General features: G+C 35.9%; 1 protein-coding gene across 14 annotated transcripts in view; it reads right to left on the reverse strand.

Moving 5' to 3' along the window:
• The window catches only part of JMJD1C (jumonji domain containing 1C), a 317,588-nt gene that overhangs the window by 62,814 nt on the left and 230,576 nt on the right, over window positions 1–24,198 (reverse strand). For all 14 annotated transcript variants that reach the window (XM_055590393.1, XM_055590424.1, XM_055590377.1 and 11 more), the window contains one exon: window positions 21,483–21,596. Coding sequence is in view for 6 of the 14 variants with exons in the window: in XM_055590377.1 (XP_055446352.1) it covers window positions 21,483–21,596 (114 nt within the window). In the remaining 8 variants the exon portion in view is untranslated. The remainder of the gene's footprint in view (window positions 1–21,482; window positions 21,597–24,198) is intronic.

Here is a 24,198-nt window from a genome sequence, read left to right on the forward strand (position 1 = left end):
AGAGAACAGAAAATGAGTGAGGCATGTTAAATGATTATAAAAAGAAGGGCAGTTTTTAAACATTACAGAAATAAGAAAATTTATCAAAATCCCACTAATTCTGCAAGTATTTCTAGAGTTCCTTCATTTAATAACATACTAAAATTTCAGCTTTTCAATAATGCAATTATCATCATTATTGATTAACTGTTATGATATAGTCTAATTACTGACTGATAGAAAGTATTGTTGCTTCTATACCAAACTGTTCTACAAAGACAAAATTTGAGTTGTAACTACAATTTCTCCTGTAACCTCTTGTGCTATCAAGCTCCCAATCTACCATCATTATACTTTTTAAAACTTTGTTTTTGATATTTCATATGCTATGGTAAAGGAAATCAGATCAGATAATTTGTTGGAATTATGTTTGAAACACTAAGTGCTGGAGAGTGAGTAAAACATATTAGAAAGACATTTCATTCAACAAGGTTTCTGAATACCAAATTTCTGCCCCTGTGAATCCTACAGCCTGTAGAATGATATTACAGCCTGGAGGAACAGAGACTAATTAGACACATCACTGCAAAACAGATTAAACGGTTTTACATATAACACAGAGGTGAGACCAAGATGGTGGGGAAAGACAGTCCTGATACGTCCTGATATCAGGAAAGATACCACTGAAAAGGAGGCATTTGAGTTGGGACTTGAGAAAAGCATGAATACCTCGATTCTTGAGTTGAAACTTCAAAAACACAATGGCACCTATCAGGATATGGTAGAGCAGAAAAGAAGGGCTCTTAGGACATGTGAAAGGCATGTGCAGACACAGACATAGATGCAACAGTATGGCCCATATGGAGAACTCAAAATACAATGAGATGGACTGAGTGCGGACAATGGAGTAAGTGAGCAGGAAGACTGAAGGACCCTATTTAGAGAGCTCCGTAATAGTCCAGCCAAATGAGGATGGATGCTTTACAACAGAGATGAGGAGGATGTTGTGGACAAATACAATGTTAAAGCAGAATCAGCAATTTTTGGAGCCAATAAGTAAGGGCGAGAGAGGAACCTAAAACATTCTCAGATGTTGATTTGAGTGACAAAATGGGGTAGATACTGTTACACCATTAGCCAAGACACAAAATGATTAGCAAAGACAAGGTTTGAGTGCTGAAACTTTAACACTGTAGTAGGCAGCAGCAAATACAGGTTTCACCTTCTCAATGACATCCACCGTGACCACAATACTCTAGCCTGCCTCCCCCTTCTCCATTCTCAATAGCTCTTACTTTGCTTTACTTCTTTTATCGTGGCAATAATTAAGCTATCACATTGTGAAGTGAAGTGAAGTTGCTAAGTCGTGTCCGACTCTTTGCAACCCCATGGACTGTAGCCTACCAGGCTCCTCCTTCCATGGAATTTTCCAGGCAATAATACAGGAGTGGGGTGCCATTTCCTTCTCCAGGGGATCTTCCCGACCCAGGGATCGAACCCGGGTCTCCTGCATTGTAGACAGATGCTTTACCATCACACTGTACTACTTACTTATTTTTATTTTCTACTGTGCCCTTTCTGGAATTTAAGCTCCAAAGGGACAGGAATTTATGTTTAAACAATGTTTAAAATTATGTTTAAACAATGCTGGACACTTAGAAGAAGCTAAAAAAATAAAAGTTAAATGAATGACAGTATAGCAAGGAGGTCTAGACTAGAGGTACAGATTCAGAAGATAAAGAGTTTTGATAGTGAAAGCAACTGGAAATATGACACTGCTTAGATTGAGTAGTGAAAGGAGAAGACACCAAAAAGCAAGACCGTGGAAAATGACCCTACATTAAAACTACAGAAATCTTTGAAGCAGTTAATAAAAGTATACAAAAGACAGTGATTCACAGTGCTAAATGCAAAGGTCCAGTAGGAGAGAAATGAGGACTGAAATAATCTATTTTTTTATAAAGAGATTATTAGTGATCTTAACAGTAACATTAGTTTTGTGGAAGTGGAACTAGAAGTCAGGCTGCAATAACTGGAGATGCTATTGGGAGGTTATAAAATATAAAAAGATTTTAAGTCCAGCTATGTAGCTAAAGGAGTTAAGAATGGGTGTGATCAGAGAACCTTTATATTTTATATTAGGATGCAGGTAACTGAATTTATTTATATGATGAGAAGAAAAAGAGGAATAGGTTTAAGATAAAGTAAATGAACACAATGTATATGTGAAGATGGATTTCAGAACACAAGGACACGGGTATATGCCTTTTAAAACACAAGGCATAGAGAGGAAAAATTTCAAGACAATAATACACATGAAAAAGAAAATGAGTATATCCCTAATGGGATATATCCTAAAGATAAAAAGAACGGCAACAAAACATTTAGACTGCTTTCAGTAATTATACTGTTGGTGGTAATGTCAGTGCTTTTGAGGGTGGTAAGCTGCACAATGTACAAGAAAGCAAGTGAATAAACATGTGACATTCTAATTCTATCATTTCTAATGTTGGGAACTTGTAACTTTTTAGAATATGACTAATGTAAATAGTTAGAATTAATTACATAGACACTTTTAAATTTATTTATGTATAGACACACATAAACATAAAGAGAAACATTTGGTGATGAATACTAATACATGGGATTATACACGAGGAGCCGTAACACAAACAATACTGGCCATGAATTAGTAACTGTTACACCTGGAAGACAGGTACATGGGAATCCATCTTACTATTCTACTTCTGTGTTCTAAACCAAAATCCTCTCAAGTTTCTACTCCAATTTTAATCAGAACAAAAAATAGTCTTATAAAAGCCCCCAAAAGCCCCACTTAAATCTACTTTTATTATCTTTCTTACTTCATCCTCTGGTAGTGGTGGTTTAGTCACTAAGTCATGTCTGACTCTTGCAACCCGTGGACTATAGCCCCCCAGGCTCCTCTGTCCATGGGATTTTCCAGCCAAGAATACTGGAGTGGGTTGCCATTTCTTTCTCTGGAGGATCTTCTGGACCCAGGAACAGAACCCTGGTCTCCTGCATTGCAGGCAGATTCCTGCATTGCAGGCAGATTCTTTACTGACTGAGCAAGAGGGAAGACCGCATTCTCTACTAACCTCTAGACAGTTGTTTCTTGATGTTCTTGGAATGCTTTCATTTTAGGGCCTTTCTATTTTTGCTGTTCCAGCTAATACTTCGTACCAGGTTTTATATTTCTCCACAGCATTTATGTCTTCTAATATACTCAAAGAGTTACTTTGTTTGTTGACTCTGCTGACTAGGTTAAGCTCCCTGAAGGAAGGGAATTTATTTTTAGTTTTTGTTCATGGCTATACCTTAGAAAAGAAAGTAGAAAATGAAGTTGCTCAGTTCTGTCCACTGAGAAGGCAATGGCACCCCATTCCAGTACGCTTGCCTGGAAAATCCCATGGACGGAGGAGCCTGGTGGGCTGCCATCTATGGGGCTGCACCGAGTCGGACATGACTGAAGTGACTTACCAGTAGCAGCAGCAGCAGTTATGTACGACTCTTTGCGGCCCCATGGACTGCAGCCCACTAGGCTCCTCCATCCATGAATTTTCCAGGCAAGAGTACTGGAGTGGGTTGCCATTGCCTTCTCCGGCTATACCTTAAGTACCTAGAAATGTGCCCACAACATAGCAGATGCCCCCAAAGTATTTGTAAACTTGAATTAGTCATGGAACAAAAGGACACATCTCTTGAGATAAGAGAAAAGGAGGTAAGCAAAGGTACATAAACAGGTTTAAGGGCAGGAAGTTAAGGGGGTTCCAGCTTATAGCCTCAAATTCATCTGTGCTGAAGGAGCAAGGTCATCTACTAAGGGAAAAAGGAAGAAGCTGAATAGAGTAGTGACACCTTGGAATAACTGCTTTAGGAAACGAAGCTCAAAGGGGGCATAGAAAAGGCTGCCAAATCCACCAGAAGCTCAGCTGAGACTGGAGACAACACAATGACACCGAAATACACTGGTATAATTTTCTCCTTCCATGGTAAACATTCAGGGCGAGGCTTTCAAGAAGAGATTTCTGCATTGATTGATACCTGCACTGTCCTTGTGGCTATCTGAACAATTGAAATGGCACTAGCATGACTGAGGAAAGGAGTATTAAATTTACTTTTGCTTGACATTTCCCTAGCAGTCCAGTGGTTAAGACTTCATGTTCCCAATGCAGGGGCCATGGATGCGATCCCTGGTCAGGGAACTAAGAGTCCACATGGAGCAGCCAATAGATAAATTAATTAAAATTTAAAAAATAATAATAATAAATTTGCTTCATTTAAATAGCCACATGTGACTAGTGGCTACCAATAATGGACAGCATATTTTCATTGGGATAAAAGTGAAGAAAATAAAAATACTACTCCAAAATAAGAAATTAAAAGGTAGATGTGACAGAAACACAAAGGCATTAAACAACTGAGGTGGTTAAGTATGACTGAAATAATATGTCACATGAGAGAGATTTTGGCTAGAAATAAAGAGAAAACTTAGAGAATATAGGAAATTCACCAATTAGGTTGACCACTGCCAATTATGTGACCACTGGAAAGGTTGTAATGTATGTGAATGACATCTATTTTGTGCTCAGGGTTTAAAAAATAATTACTTTGAATGGTTTCTTGAAGGTAAACATTATGCATCATGAACCAAGATTTACCCAACCAGACCTATTTATTTTCTGAACTACCAAATTTACTTCATCACAAAAATTTTTATAGGGTAAAAACTTTTTTCTTATACATATCTTACAGACAATAACAATACTATGATGAAACAGGTACTATAGAGCTAATTCTAAAGATGAAAAATGAAAGGCTGTTAAGTGGTTATACACTTTGCCTAATATTTCAGACATTAAACAGCAGAGTTGGGATATGAGTCAAAAAGTTAGCCTTGTTCTACCACCACATTCTGATATTTTAACAGACAGCAACTTTTGTTTCCATAGGAAGAGTCAAAATTCCCTAAAATTATAAACTTTATATATATGTATTTAGATGTGTTACTCAGTTCAGTTCAGTAGCTCTTTGCGACCCTTTGGGATCCCATGGATTGCAGCATACCAAGCTTCCCTGTCCATCACCAACTCCCAGAGTTTAACCAAACTCATGTCCATTGAGTCCGTGATGCCATCCAACCATCTCGTCCCTGTTGTCCCCTTCTCCTCCTGCCCTCAATCTTTCCTAGCATCAGGGTCTTTTCCAATGAGTCAGTTCTTCACATCAGGTGGTCAAAGTATTGGAGCATCAGCTTCAGCATCAGTCCTTCCTATGAATATTCAGGACTGATTTCCTTTAGGATGGAGTGGTTGGATCTTCTTGCAGTCCAAGGGACTCTCAAGAGTCTTCTCCAACACCACAGTTCAAAAGCATCAATTCTTCGGCACTCAGCTTTCTTTATAGTCCAGCTCTCACATCCATACATGACCATTGGAAAAGCCATAGCCTTGACTAGACGGACCTTTGTTGGCAAAGTAAGGTGTCTGCTTTTTAATATGCTGTCTAGGTTGGTCATAGCTTTTCTTCCAGGAGTAAGCATCTTTTAATTTCATGGCTGCAGTCACCATCTGCAGTGATTTTGGAGCCCCCCCCCCCCCCCACCAAAAGTCAGCCACTGTTTCCACTGTTGCCCCATCTATTTCCCATGAAGTGATGGGACCAGATGCCATGATCTTACTTTTCTGAATGTTGAGCTTTAAGTCAACTTTTTCACTCTCCTCTTTCACTTTCAGCAAGAGGCTCTTTAGTTCTTCTTCGCTTTCTGCCATAAGGGTGGTCTCATGTGCACATCTGAGGTTATTGATATTTCTCCCAGCATCTTGATTCAAGCTTGTGCTTCATCCAGCCCAGCGTTTCTCATGATGTACTCTGCATATAAGTTAAATAAGCAGGGTGACAATATACAGCCTTGACGTACTCCTTTTCCTATTTGGAACCAGTCTGTTGTTCCATGTCCAGTTCTAACTGTTGCTTCTTTTTTTTTTTTTTTAAATTTTATTTTATTTAACTTTACAATATTGTATTGGTTTTGCCATATATCAAAATGAATCTGCCACAGGTATACATGTGTTCCCCATCCTGAACCGTCCTCCTTCCCCATTAACTGTTGCTTCTTGACCTGCATACAGGTTTCTCAGGAGAGAGGTCAGGTGGTCTAGCATTCCCATCTCTTTAAGAATTTTTCCAGTTTGTGGTGATCCACACAATCAAAGGCTTTGGCGTAGTCAATAAAGCAGAAGTAGATGTTTTTCTGGAACTCTCTTGCTTTTTCCATGATCCAATGGATGTTGGCAATTTGATCTCTGGTTCCTCTGGCTTTTCTAAATCCAGCTTGAACATCTGGAAGTTCACAGTTCACGTATTGTTGAAGCCTGGCTTGGAGAATTTTGAGCATTGCTTTACTAGCGTGTGAGATGAGTTCAACTGTGCTGTAGTTTGAGCATTCTTTGGCATTGCCTTTCTTTGGGATTGGAATGAAAACAGACCTTTTCCAGTCCTGCGGCCACTGCTGAGTTTTCCAAATGTGCTGGCATATTGAGTGCAGCACTTGCACAGCATCATCTTTCAGGATTTGTAAGAGCTCCACTGGAATTCCATCACCTCCACTAGCTTTGTTCATAGTGATGCTTTCTAAGGCCCACTTGACTTCACATTCCAGGATGTCTTGCTCTAGGTGAGTGATCACACCATCGTGATTATCTGGGTCGTGAAGCTCTTTTTTGTACAGTTCTTCTGTGTATTCTTGCCACCTCTTCTTAATATTTTCTGCTTCTGTTAGGTCCATACCATTTCTGTCCTTAATTGAGCCGATCTTTGCATGAAATGTTCCCTTGGTATCTCTAATGTTCTTGAAGTCATCTCTAGTCTTTCCATTCTGTTGTTTTCCTCTATTTCTTTGCACTGATCACTGAGGAAGGCTTTCTTATCTGTCCTTGGTATTCTTTGCAAATCTGCATTCAAATGGTTATATCTTTCCTTTTCTCCTTTGCTTTTTGTCTCTCTTCTTTTCACAGCTATTTGTATATATTACTGGATATATGTTTGTATATATTACTAGATATATTATTAAATATCCTAAAATATAACCTTAATAAATTTAGCCATTTATTTTTTAAACTGTTGTGTGCTGATTTTTACTCTTCTTTATACATATTTTCATTTGATTAACCTGTCAATTATTTTTGGTTTTTAGTAATATTGGCACTAAATCAGACACTCTTAAGCCCTTACAGAGTAGAGTCTGGAGCAAAAGGCAGAGCTCCCAAGTTGTGTCATCGTTCAAACTGAACTCATAAAAAATTTAAGTACAAATGTGTATTTATATCTATCATGGAACAAGACAGAATGGAGAAGAGATATCTTGGACTGATCAAGACAAATAAAACCTAAGCAGTAGTTCAGCCTGCTCCTTTACAGTGGTGGGAGGGACCATCATTAAGCACATACCAGAGCCAGAGAGGAGCTTCACAGTCCTTTGCAATTTTAAAAACATGCCAGTCAGACGCTTCCAACTGATAAGTGTGCCTAACTGATCTGTATGTACTGTCATATGTAGATCATATAGATATATATGATATATAGATCATATAGATATATATGATCTATATATCTATATGATCTGTATGTATCTAACTTGTAAGAAAATTTCTCAACAATGGGCTTTGCTAAGCATTGGAAGGAACTGTTATCATACAATGGAACTTAATTTCTTCAAAGTAAGAGTGAATGTGGGAGGAACAACATTAAGCCTCATCCTTCTGAAATGTTTCAGGTATTGCATTCTGGAATGCCTGTAACATCCTAATGGCCTTTAAGCTTGAAGATTCCACATGAGGAGGTCGTATATATCCAGGCCTTACTCATACACAGAATTTTCTATTTCCAAAAATGTCTACTCTATACATGGCAGAGGGGAGAAGGGCTATAAATGGGAAACAATAACATGTCATTTCTATGTAAAGGTAAAGAACATCTAGAGAAGCACTGGATATATACATTATTTTTTAAATGCCTTATTATTTTACATACCGACAAATTTGTGATATATAGGTATCCCTATTTAAGTACAAATGTGATGGAAAGATATTAACCATTTATAATTAATAACATTTATGAAATTATTAGGAGAGATCTAGAGATCTCAAGAGAATGTGTGAGTGATACAGGAATTTGGTCTGGCATGAGACTGAACTGTTATGGGATTATGAATATCCAGGGCAAAAATGGCACAGTATTGAAACTCAAGATAAGGCAAACATTGAGAAAGAAATGATACTTTCTCATTATTAGGGTGCTTAGAGAATATAGCAGGCCAATGTTTGCTAAGCATTTCTAAGTGCCTTGAAAATATTACTTGGAAGGCCTCCACTTTTCTAGTTGTCTTAATTTACAGTCCAATAGCTCTAAATAAAGTGGGAAAGGGCACTGGTAATATGTGGGGATAGTTTCTTTTCTATTAACATAATAACTAGAAAGAGGGGGTAAAGACATTTAACTGTTGAAAACCCAGGGATACCTACCATCCTAAAATTCACTATAAAACAAAGAACCAAATATCAATAATACCAGTGGCTGTTATTTATACATATCAACTTGGGTAGACTATGGTGCCCAGCTGTTTGGTCAAACACCAGTCTAGATGTTGCTATGAAGGTATTTTTCAATCAGAAGACTGAGTAAAGCAGACTAACCTCCATAAAGTGGTAGGGGTTCTTTCTATTAGTTGAAGGCCTTAAGAATAAAGAATGAGGTCCTCCAAAGAGGAAAAAGCCTGTGCCTTCAGACTGCCTTTACAATCAGCATCAACTCCTGCTAGAATTTCCACTGTTGGCCATGTCCTGTGTATTTCAGAGTTCCCAGCCCCAACTAGAGGGTGAATCAATTTCCTTAAAATTTCTTCTACTCCTTTTCTCTCTACACACACTTGTATACACTCCCACACTCTATGGTGTTGTTTCCCTGGAGAATCCTAACGTACCCCTGTACAGTCAAAGCTATGGTTTTTCCAGTAGCCATGTATCGATGTGAGAGTTGGACCATAAAGAAGGCTGAGCACCAAAGAATTGATGCTTCTCAACGTGGTGTTGGAGAAGACTCTTGAGAGTCCCTGGACTACAAGGAGATCCAACCAGTCCATCCTAAAGGAAATCAGTCCTGAATATTCACTGGAAGGACAGATGCTGAAGCTATAATACCTTGGCCACCTGATGCAAAGAGCTGACTCATTGGAAAAGACGCTGATGCTGGGAAAGATTGAGGGCAGGAAGAGAAGGTGGCGCCAGATGATGAGATGGCTGATGGTATCATCGACTCAATGGACGTGAGTTTGAGCAAACTCTGGGAGATAGTGAAGGAAAGGAAAGCCTGGCATGCTGCAGTCCATAGGGTTCCAATGAGTCGGACATGATTTTCTGACTGAACAACAATAACAATAACAACTATGAAATACTATTAGCTTTCCTTATCTCTTTCCCATCTTCTAAACCCTTGCTTTCTGGGAAAAAGTAAAACCAAAAAAAGAGAAACAGGCAAATAACTGATATTACTACATCAGGTGATTCTATAGTACAGAACTCTATAAACATACCTCTATAGAGGTATATTTATAAGTTATAGAACTTATAGCTGCTGCTGCTGCTAAGTCGCTTCAGTTGTGTCCGACTCTGTGCAACCCCATAGACGGCAGCCCACCAGCTGCTCCCCTGTCCCTGGGATTCTCCAGGCAAGAACACTGGAGTGGGCTGCCATTTCCTTCTCCAATTCATGAAAGTGAAAAGTGAAAGTGAAGTCGCTCAGTCATGTCCGACTCTTAGTGACCCCATGGACTGTAGCCCACCAGGCTCCTCCATCCATGGGATTCTCCAGGCAAGAGTACTGGAGTGGGGTGCCAATGCCTTCTCTGAGAACTTATAGCACATTTCTGTAATTATATTTAAGTCTCTCCTCCTGGCCTGAAAGAGAACCAAGTATTTTATCTGTCTTTAAATCTCAGTAGCTAACAAAGAAACTGGCACAAAGCAATAAATGAATGACTGATTGTTACAATTCAACAATCACTGGATCTTTTTCCCTTGCATCTTAAAAACATAGCTTATCTAAAAGGCATGTCTATGCCTAATAATTTAATGACAGGAATCATACTCCTAACACTGACAGATGCTTCAGAAAATGTCAATAGTTACAACACAAAACAGTATACTTTAAAATAATTTATTTTTAGGGTTAACAATCATTTGGCCAAATTACACAGTTGTAGAAAGTGGGGGGAAAAAAAGATTATCTCAAGTAATCAACAGAGACATACATAACAAAGCAATAGAATAGAGCCCAGAAATAAATTTTAGAATAAATGGTCAACAGATTTCCAAAAAGGGTGACAAGACTATTCAATGGGAACAGGACAAACGAGCCTTGGAAATTTGGATATCCACAAGAACTAAATTGGATTTTTCCCTTACACTATCTAAAAATTTATTTAAAAATGAATCAATGACTTATATATAAGAGCAAAAACTACAAAACTCTTAAAGGCCATTTTTCATGATGTTGGCGTTGGTAACAATTTCTCAAATACGATACTGAAAGCACAGGCAATGAATAGCTATTATTTATTTATTTTTTTTCCCCAATAGCTGTTATTTAGAAAATGAAAAATAACAAGTGTTCTCACAGAGAAATTGGATCCCTGTTGGTGAGAATGTAAAATAGTGCAGAGCCTATGGAAAACTTTTGAACTGTGGTGTTGGAGAAGAGTCCTGAGAGTCCCTTGGATGGTAAGGAGATCCAACCAGTCCATCCTAAAGGAGATCAGTCCTGGGTGTTTACTGGAAGGGCTGATGTTGAAGTTGAAACTCCAATACTTTGGCCACCTGATGTAAAGAGCTGACTCATTTGAAAAGACCCTGATGCTGGGAAAGATTGAAGGCGGGAGGAGAAGGGGACGATAGAGGATGAGATGGTTGGATGGCATCACTGACTCAATGAATATGAGTTTGGGTAAACTCCGGGAGTTGGTGATGGACAGGGAGTTTGGGCGTGCTGCTGTCCATGGGGTCACAAAGAGTCGGACACAACTGAGCAACTGAACTGAACTGAACTGTGGAAAACAGTTTGTTTCTCAAAAAAGTAAAACATAAACTTTCATATGCTCTAGCAATCCTATTCTTAGGTATATACCCACAAGAAGTGAAAGGTGGAACTCAAACAAATATTTGTACACCAATGTTCACAGCAGCATTATTCATAATAGTAAAAAGGTAGAAACAACCCAAAAGTCCATCAACATACGAATGGATAGCCAAAATGTGGTAAATACATACTATGGAATATTCTTCATCTATGAAAAGCAATGAAATGCTGACACATGATACATAGGTGAATTCTGAAGTCATTACATTAAGTGAAATAAGCCAGTCACAAAAGGACAAACTGTATGAATACACTTATATGAGATATCTAGAAGAGGCAAAATAATAATAATAATAATAATATTGACCCAAAAAAGAGAACCAAGGGCTGGGAAGGGCAGGCTACTGGGAAATAGGGAGTTATTGTTTAATGAATGAAGAGTTTCTATTTGGGATGCTGATAAAGTTCAGAATGTGCATAGTGGTGATGGTTGCATAATACTGTGTATATATTCAATTTCACTGAATTGCACACTTAAATGTTTAAAATGCTAAGTTTTACTGTTACCTTTTTAAAAACAAATGCCTGTTATCCCTCTACTCCAAAAGGGCAATGAGGTTGCAGCCAATCAGGTGGCTGACCCAACTAAAAAATGGTTAAAAAATTTCTGACTAGTCAACCATTCCACCTTCATGGGAAACGTATGATTAGAGTTAATACAAGTGGACCATCCAACACACATTATGCTTATTCACTATTATTTCAAGCATTTAATCAGACCTGCTGTCTTAGTGGCTTAGCTAATTTAAATTCTTCCTAAGACAATTTAGGGGGTCACGTAATCTAAGAATAGCAGTGTCCTCTCTTTTTTTCCTCCCACAACCAGGGTAGATTCCTTATACCTCTCTGGTGTCTGCTACTTTTTCTGTATTTTGTTTATATTTACATTTGTATTTTTCTATGCACTTCCCCCATTAGATTGTAAGATGCACGAAGGCAGTGTATTTGTATTCTTGAATGCAACACAGAAGGTCCTCAAACATATGAATAAAAAGCTCTGAATCATTATTTATTGACTAAGGGCTAGTATCGTTTTGCCTTGAGTCTGAAGCCTAGAAAGACTTGGATTTTTAGAGATAATCCTTTTAACAAGAGGCTAAAAAGGGCTTTGTTTTAAAGAATTGCTTTTAATTTTAACTCGGAACAAATCTCTGAGCCAAACAGAAAACTAGGCTGCTGAGAAAACTGGGTGAGGGCAAAACATCGTAATCTGTTTGGATTCTAGCCTGGGGAACAAGGGAATCTGAAAACGATGCACAGATTTGCGGTATAGCTTGATGCCAGTATTTCCAAAGTCTAAGGAGATTGTGCAGGTAATACAATTAAGGACAACTTTAATCTTATATATAGGAAAAGACAGCAATCCTAAGAAAAACAGCAAAGTGCCAAACAAAAGAATGATGTGCAGATAAGAGATGTTTCCCATGTGACGGCTCACAAAGGCAGGGTGGCACAGTGAAATAACGTCTTGGATCTCAAGTTTTTGGTTCAAGTTCTGTTTAGGCTACCACTAGCTATGTGAACCTAGATGCCAAATCACAACTTCCCTAAACCTCAGTTTCTTCGCCTATAAAAACTGCTATCCTAGATTCTCTCCCTTCCTCATCTTTCTTCCTTTTTCTCTCTTCAGCCGTTTATTCTCCTACAGCCCTACCCTCAATTTTACCAAGAAACACAAATATTAGATTTAAAAAGTCCTGCAAAGGAGGGGGTGTGGGAGAATCAACACTAACACAGAAAAGTCATGTGGAAACTAGTATTATGAGAAGCAAAATCTATGATTAAGCAGAAGAAACCTGTCTGCAGAACGAAGACTGAGGCATGGGGGAAGAAGGAATATGTGACTTGAGTTTCTGACCTTCTAGTTCCTAATTCCATTCCAAATAAGGTTCAGCTGTACTTTTCTGCAATGGATATCCAAGATATTTCCTGTCATATCTTTTTAATAGCCCCATCCCTTTAAAAATAAAACTAGTTTATATGGTTTTCCATTTCTGCTGCCTATTCACTGTAAGTTAATAGGTACTTCTCAAAGAGTTATGTGGATTAAATTAATATATGTACCCTGAAAGCATTATATATAATAAAATAATACAATCTGTATTCCTCATAAGGTGAACGTAAGAATGAATAAAACAGTGCACATGTAAATATTTTGGAAAATGTTGAACCTTATAAATATATTAACAGCACACCGAGAAATTAAAGTTTAATTGATATTTTAAATAAAGTGGCTGTGCTTTAGTAAGAATCTGGGGTTGGGCAAAAGGAATAAACAAACAGTATCTACCTATTTTGACTGGCAAAAATTCTTCTCAATGATAACTAACTGATTGATGGCTTAGAAGCTTTGGAATCTAATGTCTACAAGCATAATTTCACATACTTTAAATTCATAACAGCAGTCACAAAAAATTAAAAAGAGACTGGCAGATTTTTCAGCATATGATCATAGCAGATTTGGGACTAGGAGAGAACTTTTGCAGACCGTGACTTATAAATGTTTTTAATCTGAATATTGCAGAACAGCTCATATGCGGGCCAAATTTCAGTCAAAATAACATGTTCCTGAACTTCATGAATACATTTTCAACACACCAAGTTTTGCAACTAATTTTTAAAAATGAAGAACTCTCTTTTAATAGCAGCAGACAATACATATTGGCATACCTGATTCATGGGACCTAATGTTTCACAATTATGGCAATATAAAATCAGGCAAGTGGGAGATAAAAGCAGCACTTATACAGAATGAAGAGCAAAATTACTGAATATTAAAACATGATGTACCAATTTAAAATTTTTAAAAAGCTTGCTTAAAAAGGAAGTACAACGATTCTGTTTTAGCTTCTGGTTCTGCTTTTCTTATTGTCCATTCTACTTTCTAGGCTTCAGCTTGGCTCTGCTATTGCAAGCTGTCACTTTTGACTAGAAATGGAATAAAGCCAAGTACTACACAATAGCAGCTTCCTGCTCTGGCCTCATCTCCTAGACCACCCCCAGGCCAACGCCTGCCCACAGATGCTGATTCTACCAAGCCATTATTACACCCGCAATCAGTCCACAGTTATGGCTATGACCCTGTATTTTTTATAGTCTTGGCACACTGTATATCCTACAATCTCACAGTTCTCATTTTACTGACATTATGGCAACAATGTCAGGCACCTCTAAATTTCAACCAAATGATAATATGAAGACAAAGTGAAATGGAAAAGGGAAATGCATACACAAACTTATGGCCTAATGGAGAACATGCTCAACTCTCTGTCAAAATATAATTCAGAAACTGATACAGAAAAATAAAGAATAGAAAGCGCTCACAATAAGTGCAACTAATCCAAACAGTCCTGTTATTCCAATTTTGTATAATTTTGATTTGCATCTGGTATTGCCTGGTTTACTAGTTTTCTCTCTTTTGAGATAAACCTAGATTTAGGTTGAATGCTTCTTATCCCTGAGACTAAAATCCATTAGCCAGAGATTAGTTTGATTAGGTCAACGTTGGTCACAAATGTTTGTTCACAGTCAAGCAAAGAAAAAGAACTCTTTAACTTTCTGAATATCACTTCATATTTTTTGAAATTAAAAGTATCTATCAGCAGCAAGTAGAGCTTATGACCTTCCCTAGGGAAAAAATATAAGGATGTGTTTGTTGTGGAGAGTAATACCACAATTTCTGCATCTTTTCTAATATCATTTTCTTAAAATAGGAGTTTAATAGGAATTCCCCAGTAAAATTCACTGGGGAATCTTACCTAAATGCACTTTTAAAATAGAGAGAGGGAAAAAGAAACACTACTACAAAGACATGTTCTGTTATGCGGTGACCACGGCTTGTACCAACACCAAAAGAGTTTATCTAACACCAGCTGCAGAAAGAATGGTTGAGAGTTCCAGAGAAGACAAAGAAAACAGACTGTTACAAGAAAGAGGTGCAGATGGTGGCAGAGAAATGTCCAATGGTTGCATATGGTAAGAAGAGAAAGGAGTTTCAAATATCTACCACAAAGGTTTAAGACACCATCTACAGAAAGGGAAATTTAGGGCATATCTAAATAGCAGCAACCTTCTATTGAGTGGTTTCTATATAGTAATAAGCTCTTAACTGTGTCATTCATTTAATCTGAGGTAGACAGTATATTACAGATGAGGAAACCAAGTATATAGCATGCTTTAGGCTTTTCCAATGTCACATGCTAGCAAATGGCAAAGCCAGGATTTGACACAATATCTGTATGAATTGACTTCAAAATTCATAGCTAGGCTGATTCTCTAAAACAAAAGATCCAATCAATTAGCTCCTTCTGATATAGTACAATAACCAGATGTCGTTGTTAATACTTAATTTGACAAAATATAACATTTGGCTGTAGAAAATTTTGGTTTTGTTCTTCTCTTGCTTCAAAGCTTCCAATGATTCATAGGGCCTACAAGATAAAAGTCACTTAGGAACTGTACTTAGCAATCCTTTTCCTCTTTTATCTGACCCCACAATACTTATTTCTCTGGTATGATGTCTACATTTAAAACCAAACTCTCTTCTTTAGCTAGACTGATATTCTGCTGCTGCTAAGTTGCTTCAGTCGTGTCTGACTCTGTGCGACCCCATAGACGGCAGCCCAACAGGCTCCCCCATCCCTGGGATTTTCCAGGCAAGAACACTGGAGTGGGTTGCCATTTCCTTCTCCAATGCATGAAAGTGAAAAGTGAAAGTAAAGTCGCTCAGTCGTGTCCGACCCTCAGCGACCCCATGACTGCAGTCTTCCAGGCTCCTCTGTCCATGGGATTTGCCAAGAGTACTGGAGTGGGGTGCCACTGCCTTCTTCGACTGATATTCTACTGACCCCTAAACCTAACTCATCATTGATCAGGCAATCCTTTCCACCAAATGTCTGCCTCACTCTTCTGAGTTTTCACTTCCCTCTCCATTCAAATGAATCCTCAAGTTTCACCCTCTTCACGAGATTTCTTTGTACCATTTCAGTTTCCGCTGACTTCTCCTTTCTTTTGTATTCCTGAAGTCTTCACTATGTATTTTTTTGGCTCCTTTGATTTGAATAAATCAAATCTATTTCAAGGAAATTTTTAAAAAATCTAAGTTCTCATCATGACTTATAAAGGTCTTAATAAGGACTATAACACTTACATCAACCTTTTTTTTTTTGGCTACACTGTGTGGCATGCGGCATCTTAGTTCCCTAATCAGGGACTGAACCTGTGCCTCCTGCAGTGGAAGTAATAAAAGCTTTAATCACTGGATTGCCAAAGAAGTCCCTTCAGCAACTTCTAAAAACCATCAAGCACCAAAGCAGGATGCTGTAAATAGGGAAACCACATAATTTAAATAACTACTGAATGAATGAAGTCAGTTGGGATATTTCTAAAGCTAGACATTAAAATTTTTTAAGGGTAAGTCAAAGGGAAATAGAGTCTGAGCATAAAACTGCCACTTAAAGACTCCTTTCTCGGAAAAACAACACAAAAAAACATCAAGTGAGCTAACAGTAAGTAGGACACAAAGAACTCCAGGCCCTCTCTCTGCTGCTCTGGGCCTGTTTCTGCCCATCTCAACTCAAGGGCAGTGGCTCATTCTTGAAGGCAGGGATGTGAGTGCACGCCACTCCCTTATCCTAATCGCTGTTTCTTACGAATATCTATTTCTCAATAAAAAGTTCAGTTATCATTATAAAAACAATAACAAAACTCCCACTATTTTCTATCATAAAAATAAAACAATAGTTTGCTAGGCAGTTTCTGAAAGTCTGTTGTTGTTTTTTTTTCCTTTTAGTAAAATTATGAGGGAGCAGTAATTTGACACAAGAACAAATCTGAGAGGAATTCTGGGACTAGGAATAAATCGTGTACTAGGTCAAATTCTCATTTCCTCTACAGGAATGTTAGTTTAAAAATGCTCTGAAGTAATATATTTATACAACAAATTGAAATGAGAGTAAAGAAAAGTGTGAAAAGTTAAGTCTCTTCTCCACCCACCAAAGCAGTATTAACAATAAAGTTCTGTTTACTTCCTTCTCTAAACTATTAGCAATATCATCACAGTACCCTGGGGAATAAATCTGCATATAAGTCAAATTAGCACCACCAAGATTTTCAAACTTGTCAGTGGCTCACTTATGTCAAATACTTAACAAAATATAACATTTGGTTGGTGACAACCAAAGAACTAGTTTATTGTTCACCTAGGCTGTCTGGAGGCTAAATTTCACCTCCCTCAAATTCATCTCAATTCCAAATAACAAAAATATTAAGAAGGAAAAATACATGTGTCTGGTACACTCCATTCTTTAAACTACTGGTAACTTATCCTGGGCAATCATTCAAGCTATTTTTAGTAAACCAGATGTGCTGAGCAACAACTAACTTAGGGACATTCTGAAACTGTGGACAATGAATTTATATATCAATAACGGAAAAATTGTGGTTCAAAACAGACTGTGACAAAAAACAACTTTCTCACTGATGAACTAGAGTAATGATAAACAGAGCTGACACAGTTCAGACACTTTCATTAACAGAATATTTTAAAACTTTGCTCAAGTCTTTAATCAATCTTTAGTCTAAAAACAAAGAAAATACTTAGGTTTGCTCCACGCATTCCCTTCAACCAGCAATTCACAGCCCAATAGTACCATATCAAATACTTAATAAAGTGTTCAATGCCTGTGTTTTGTGATAATAGAAAATAAAGTATTAGTAGTCTTATCTCTGAACTTTTAGCAGATTAGAATGACCAAGTACTTCAAATAGGATTATTCCTTCAGGTCTAGGATGATTCTACTTTATTCTAGGGAAAATACCTCATTACTACAATGAATTTTAATATATAAAGATAGAAGTAGGTAGTAATTAAAAGCAAGCACATTCTGCTTCAAATCTTGAATGGTTTTCACTAGTGCCCTTTGTATTATTATTCCTTTATTGCAGGTGTGTGCATGGCCAGAAGCCAAAATCCAGGACAGGATGATTTCAAAATCATGCTAAAAGTTCAATGTTCATATTTCATTATGAAACTATTTTTTACATTTGTTTGATCAAAACTTCAAATTTTAGTGGAAACTTTTAAAAACTTCTCTACTCATCCTCCAAAGGCAATCATACATAGAAATCATAGTAATTAAAAAAAAAAACAAAAACCCAAAACTATAAAAAGTATCTTTAAAAACAAATAATTTTTCCCTCCTCCTTCCCAGCCAGCTGAAAGACATAGTAGAATCTCAAGAGTTTCCTCCTACTTCCTCTCTTTTTCCCTTCCCCCTTTACTTCAAAGAAAGTTAACTGCAGCAAGCCTGATCAGGAAGTCTGAAAGGAGGAAGCAGAAACTCATTTCTATGCAAAAGGAAGGAAAAAACAGAATTAACAATACCATGGTACACTGCTTCAACGATGTATTAACATGCCTTCATTATACTGTATGTAAGACGTTGATTTCTCTCCTCATTCAGTATTCTTTCCAAAATATTGAAAACTATGATCAATGATGGTTGCACCCTGATTAACCAACCACAAGTCACTTTAAAAAATGACCCAATCAAATAATACATGTCATCTGATACTCAATACACTGAAATAATTCAGAGAGATAAATGTAGGATTCAAACCAATAACCTAAAAGTGAGTCATCTGAAAAAAATCTGTATTAATTTTGAGTCATCAGTTTTCTAATCATTATCTTACAATATATATTATTGTGATATACTAAATAGGGCTGTACAACTAAAAGTTAACTTACGGGAGCATTCTACTACAGAATAAAATGCTGAGATGAGAAGTCAAGGAAAAAGATGGTGAATAGAAATTCCCACTATAAAACTATTTAAATAGATTCACAGTGAAGCATCATTTGGAATTTTTCAAACAAAACTTAAGCATACTCATCACCTAATACAGAAAAGCCATTTCCAAAGACTTTTTAACCTGCCCTACTTAAGAACTCTACAATGGATAATTAATGCCCGGATTCAGAAGAAACTGACTCTTGAAATTTAAATAAGTGAGAAAAAACAGGGAGACCATTTTAAAAACTTAATTTCCCCCTAACTCCCTTTGACTTACATAAGGTTACTCTAAGGTTAAGATATGTCAAGGCACTATTTACAAAATCTATGCCAGGAACAGCTGCCATGTTTAACATGCCAAGGAATTTAATGTACTGTTTGGACAACTGGTTAGAGAAAAGCATTCTGGGATAAAGCCACTCTAATTACATGAACTCTAAAAGTTCTTCCTTATGTGGACTATATCTATATTTTATAAATTCATTTAAATAAATAACTTTGAAAACCTAGACTGAGCCTTCTTCAGTCTCTGGAGTAAATTTTCATTCAAAATATTACAGTAGGTGACTATAATTTACATACTGGAGTATGTATTTTTAATTTTAAACCTGTTTTAAAAACATGAAATACAGAAATTAAAATGCTACAATAAGCCTTACTGTATATCATTTATTCCTTCAAAATCACTTAAGAAACACTAAAATTAAGGTATGCTGGATCCTAAATCAAGTGCTCTTAGTGTAATTTCTTAAAACTAAAATTCACATTATTTATGAAACACAAATGGTTAAAATGTCAAGTGAATAACAGCACCTTTGTAAGATATTATATCCTTCTAGGCCAGAGAGCAACTTACCTATACTAGCAAGGGGAATATATACAGCTAACAAAGATAATCATACAAATCACCAAATCAAGTAAGACTTTGCTCTTATGCTTTTATTTCTAATAAAAATAATAAAATTGTCAGAATCTAAAACAGTTTTAAATGTGTATGAAAACCCCTGTGTAACATGTTAGTACATTCTTTTAATCATTACAATTTTAATAAACATGTTGTAGAGTTTTAGGCCACCTGGCAAGAGTTTATTTTTAAAAGTAATTTCTACATAATGATTTCAGTTCTCTAAATCAAACCCAAGCTGTAACTTCTATAGTGCTAATCAGAAACCACAGAATTAAAATGCTAAGTTGGAAGGTTCCTTTGATTTCACCTAGTGTAATTCCCACTAAAAGACTGTTAGAAATGAGACAAATTACAGTAAGGCTATAAGCAAGCAAAATGGCAATCACAACTAAAACCAAAACAAAATAAAACCCGAGGGAAAAGCTCTAACACCTCCAATATTAAACTATAACTTGTTATAAATTTTTAGCTGAAAATACCATAATCAAATAACAGTACAAAAATGAGGCCATTTAATGAACTATGAAAAATAATGTGTAAAGACAAAAGCACATCCATGCAGACTTCAAAGAAAAAAATAACATTTAACTAAGGGAATTATCATCTACTTTTGGTAGATCTAATAAAAGAAGAACCTAACTACTAATTCCCTAAGTATTATAACCTCACATACAACAAACCACTGCTCATTAACTCAAGCTCTTGTTCTTTCCATGGAAACAATGCCTCTATACTTTACTTTTGAAATCAGTAACTATTCTGAAATGAAACAGGAATATGGACTTTCAGCTTCATTTTAAAAAACAAGTCAAACTAGTCCAGTTATACTTTCTTTCAATGTACGTACTGTGTTATCTTAAACATTTAAGGAAAAGAAACCTATAAAATACTGATATAATTCAATCTAAAATTCAAATATACAAAAACAAACTGCTGTGCATTTTAACCTTTACCTTTAAAAAATTAACTGATAAAACATAACTAGAGATTTTAAAAACATTTAGCTTACTACTTCTGATGAGTTTCTTTACATGATTTAAATCTAAAAACCAGCTAGAAAATGTTTTTTCCAATTAAGTTTTGTATTTAAATTGCAACAACTGGGAATTAAAATCTAGAAACTGAACAATTCAACTTATGACAATCTAAAAGGAAAATTACCACTTAAAAAGAAAATGAACTACTATTATTCTAAACTGATATGCCTGTATATAGTAAATACTAATCTCATTTAATTACATGAATTGACCCAAATCTTAACCTTTAGAGCTGGAGACAAAGATAATTTATACTAATATCTAACCAGTTATTATCTAACAATGAGCATCATTTGAATGGCAGGGACTTTTATTTTGCTCACTTGTGCAAGCACAGCCCCAAGATGCTGCCTGGCTCACAGTAAGTTCTCTGTGTATACTGATTGGATAAATCAATCATTTACCCTATAATCAAACTTTATCAAATGCATTAAGTTTCTTATATACCTTGATGTTAGCTAGAAAGCTAGACTTAAATATTCAAAAGGATATCTGAATATCAACGAAGCTTAATGAACAGGTAATTTTTTAAAGCGACTTGAAATTTCTTACCTGGTAGGGCTGAAAGGCACTATCTTCAGTTAAAAAATCCAGTTGTTTATCTACAAGGAATTCTACTGCAGTGATTGAACTGGGTACACTTTTTTCAACCAGGGGTTTGAAAGTCTGGTAATAGAAAAAAAAAAATTCTAATGGTTATTTTCTGGGTTTTATCCTCAAAATGTGAAAGGGTATATATAAACGCAATGTATTAAAGTCATTATTATAATGATTTTAGGCTACCAATTAATATCAGTTTTCATAATCTAAAGTGATGCTTTTATCTGGAGTATTTTCTATTATTAAAAAGAAATTAAGTAGATTTTAAGAAATAATTCGAAAAAAATCCCAGTCTATTAATAAATCCCAGTTGTTTAAAAGGATATAATCAAATATACATATGTATAAAAATTCCTATCATAAAGAAAGAGAAATTGTTTCCAAAAAAGCAAACTGGGTAGGAGAGGTTATTATCCCAACTCTTTTAAAATATTCTTAAGTATTATTCTTTATAAAACAGAGTAGTTATGATTTACATGTGTAGTTTATTTCCTAGCTCATTCACATCAAAGATTTTAAATGATCAGGATGCATCTGGTCTTTTAACTCCACCCCATGTACTACTTACCCCCGCCCCTGCCTCAAGCACAAATAAAAATCCAGCTGCTTCAGTAACAGCAGCACTGGGGGAAGGGCGCAGGAAAAGAAGAGGGAGGTAAAAAGTATTACACAAAACTCACAATCACCTTCCAGTAAACTCTCTCCATATTTCCACTATTATAAAACTAAACAAAACAAGGGGGCACGTGGTGGTGGTAGTGGAGGGGTGAACTGAGCAAATCCATAGTCATTTGAAGACAACTTTTACATAAATGAATTTACTCGTATTTTGGGTAGGAGGTGGGAGTGAGGGAGGCAAGAGAGGAAGAGGAAGGAAGGAAATAAAGGTATAGGTATGCACTTTTTATGACTATCCTAATTATTTTCAAAGTAGAAGCAATGTGAATAAAAGCCAAGGATATTATATTCATGATAGTGTTTTAAAACTTACAAATGAAAACAATATTCTACTGTTTTAAAAACATAGTGACTTTACTATTAAAGAATCTATGTTTGGAAAATGAAATAAAAAAGCAACTCAGTTTTCTAAAGTTCTTGTATCACCAAGGGAAATCTTTCTTGCTACAAGCAACTTGTGGGACCATTTGGATGTAAACCAAAGATTTCTGCAGACAGTAGAAATCTCCAGGAGATACGAAGCCGTTTTAATTCCCTCTTCTCTTATTTATATCTTCAAAAAATTTAACATCTTGCTAATCACAACTAAACACTGCTGAAAAACCTTTCAAGATTTTAAATTCAGAATGGCTCTTAAACAGTTAACTTCTCTATTTAAGATATTATCTTTAAAGCTTTCATCAGGAGCCTATGTTTTGAAAAAGCTGAAAACACAAGAGAATAAATAAGCATTTAAAAAATGCCTTATTCCTATACTATTCACTTCATGAACTAATAAATATTTGTTCATAAATGAACATAAAAAATTATCTTACATTTCCAATTTATTTTCAGTATTTATGACTAGAGAACCTAATCACAGTAATATCCTCCTTCCCATGTTCTAGGGCTAACCTTTTATGTATCAAAAGTATTTATTTTGTGTGAGAAGTTACATTTTCAAAACAGGTATTTCCCTATTATTTAGCTATCTCCTGCTTCTGTGGCCATCTGACACTTTCCATTTACCATAACTAAATTCTTTACGTGAAATATGTAACATTCTCAAATCAAATGTGTTTAATTTTTAGCAAAAAAATTAGAAAACACTGGCAGCTTCTCAAGAGAACTTTAAATCCCTGAACTTTATCAAAGCTCTTATTTCTTTCTAAACAGTACCAAATCAGGTCAACTTGGGAAGGTTAAAAAAAGGCCCACAAAAGGTACTACCTAAATGCCTAAAGATATTGTACCGATTCAATTAAGGAGGACTGGAAAAAAAAGTAAACTTCTCCACTCCGAATGCCTCTTTCTTACGCAAATAATACAGGTGGTTTGCATTTCCTATGAGACCTAGTCATTTTATAATATGAAAAACATTCCTGTGAAGAGAACCTTTCAGAACTCTGCTTTTTAAGGTAAGTCAGAGACCTAAGGGTAAATTTCAATAGGCCAATTTATCATAATTTAAATTACTGAGAAAAAAATTTAGTTTCCAGGCTAAAATAAAAAAATTTCTCATTTTAGGGTATCTAACCGAAAGCCACTGGTAGAATCTAGCTATCAGAAATGTTAAAAGACTGGTTTATAATGGTCTGTTTCTGATGCATGAGTATTTATAATAACCATGTACAAATGGAAGTCAAAAGTACACCATGCTTCTTAAATAGCAAACAGGACAAAGACTTGCAAATTTTAAAACATGCAATTAATCTTAAACTACAAATATGTTCCCAAGTGTCGATAAATACTTTTATAGTACTTGTTAGAGAAATGTTTCAATATGTATTAAACAAGCAACCCTAAAAATGTGCGACTGTTCCTACTTTACTGAAAAATTAAAGACAAACAACATATAAAATAAGAGTTAAAATACATCCTAATTCCCTAAAGTGGCAAATCAACGATGTAACCATTAATAATTTTTGTATGCAAGTCAAAAACATCCACTTTAAAGACATTAGCTTAAAAATAAAAACAAATATTTAAATAAAAGTGAGTGAATCCTACA

The sequence above is a fragment of the Bubalus kerabau genome, chromosome 1 (assembly GCF_029407905.1).
Source record: "Bubalus kerabau isolate K-KA32 ecotype Philippines breed swamp buffalo chromosome 1, PCC_UOA_SB_1v2, whole genome shotgun sequence".
NCBI lineage: Eukaryota > Metazoa > Chordata > Mammalia > Artiodactyla > Bovidae > Bubalus > Bubalus kerabau.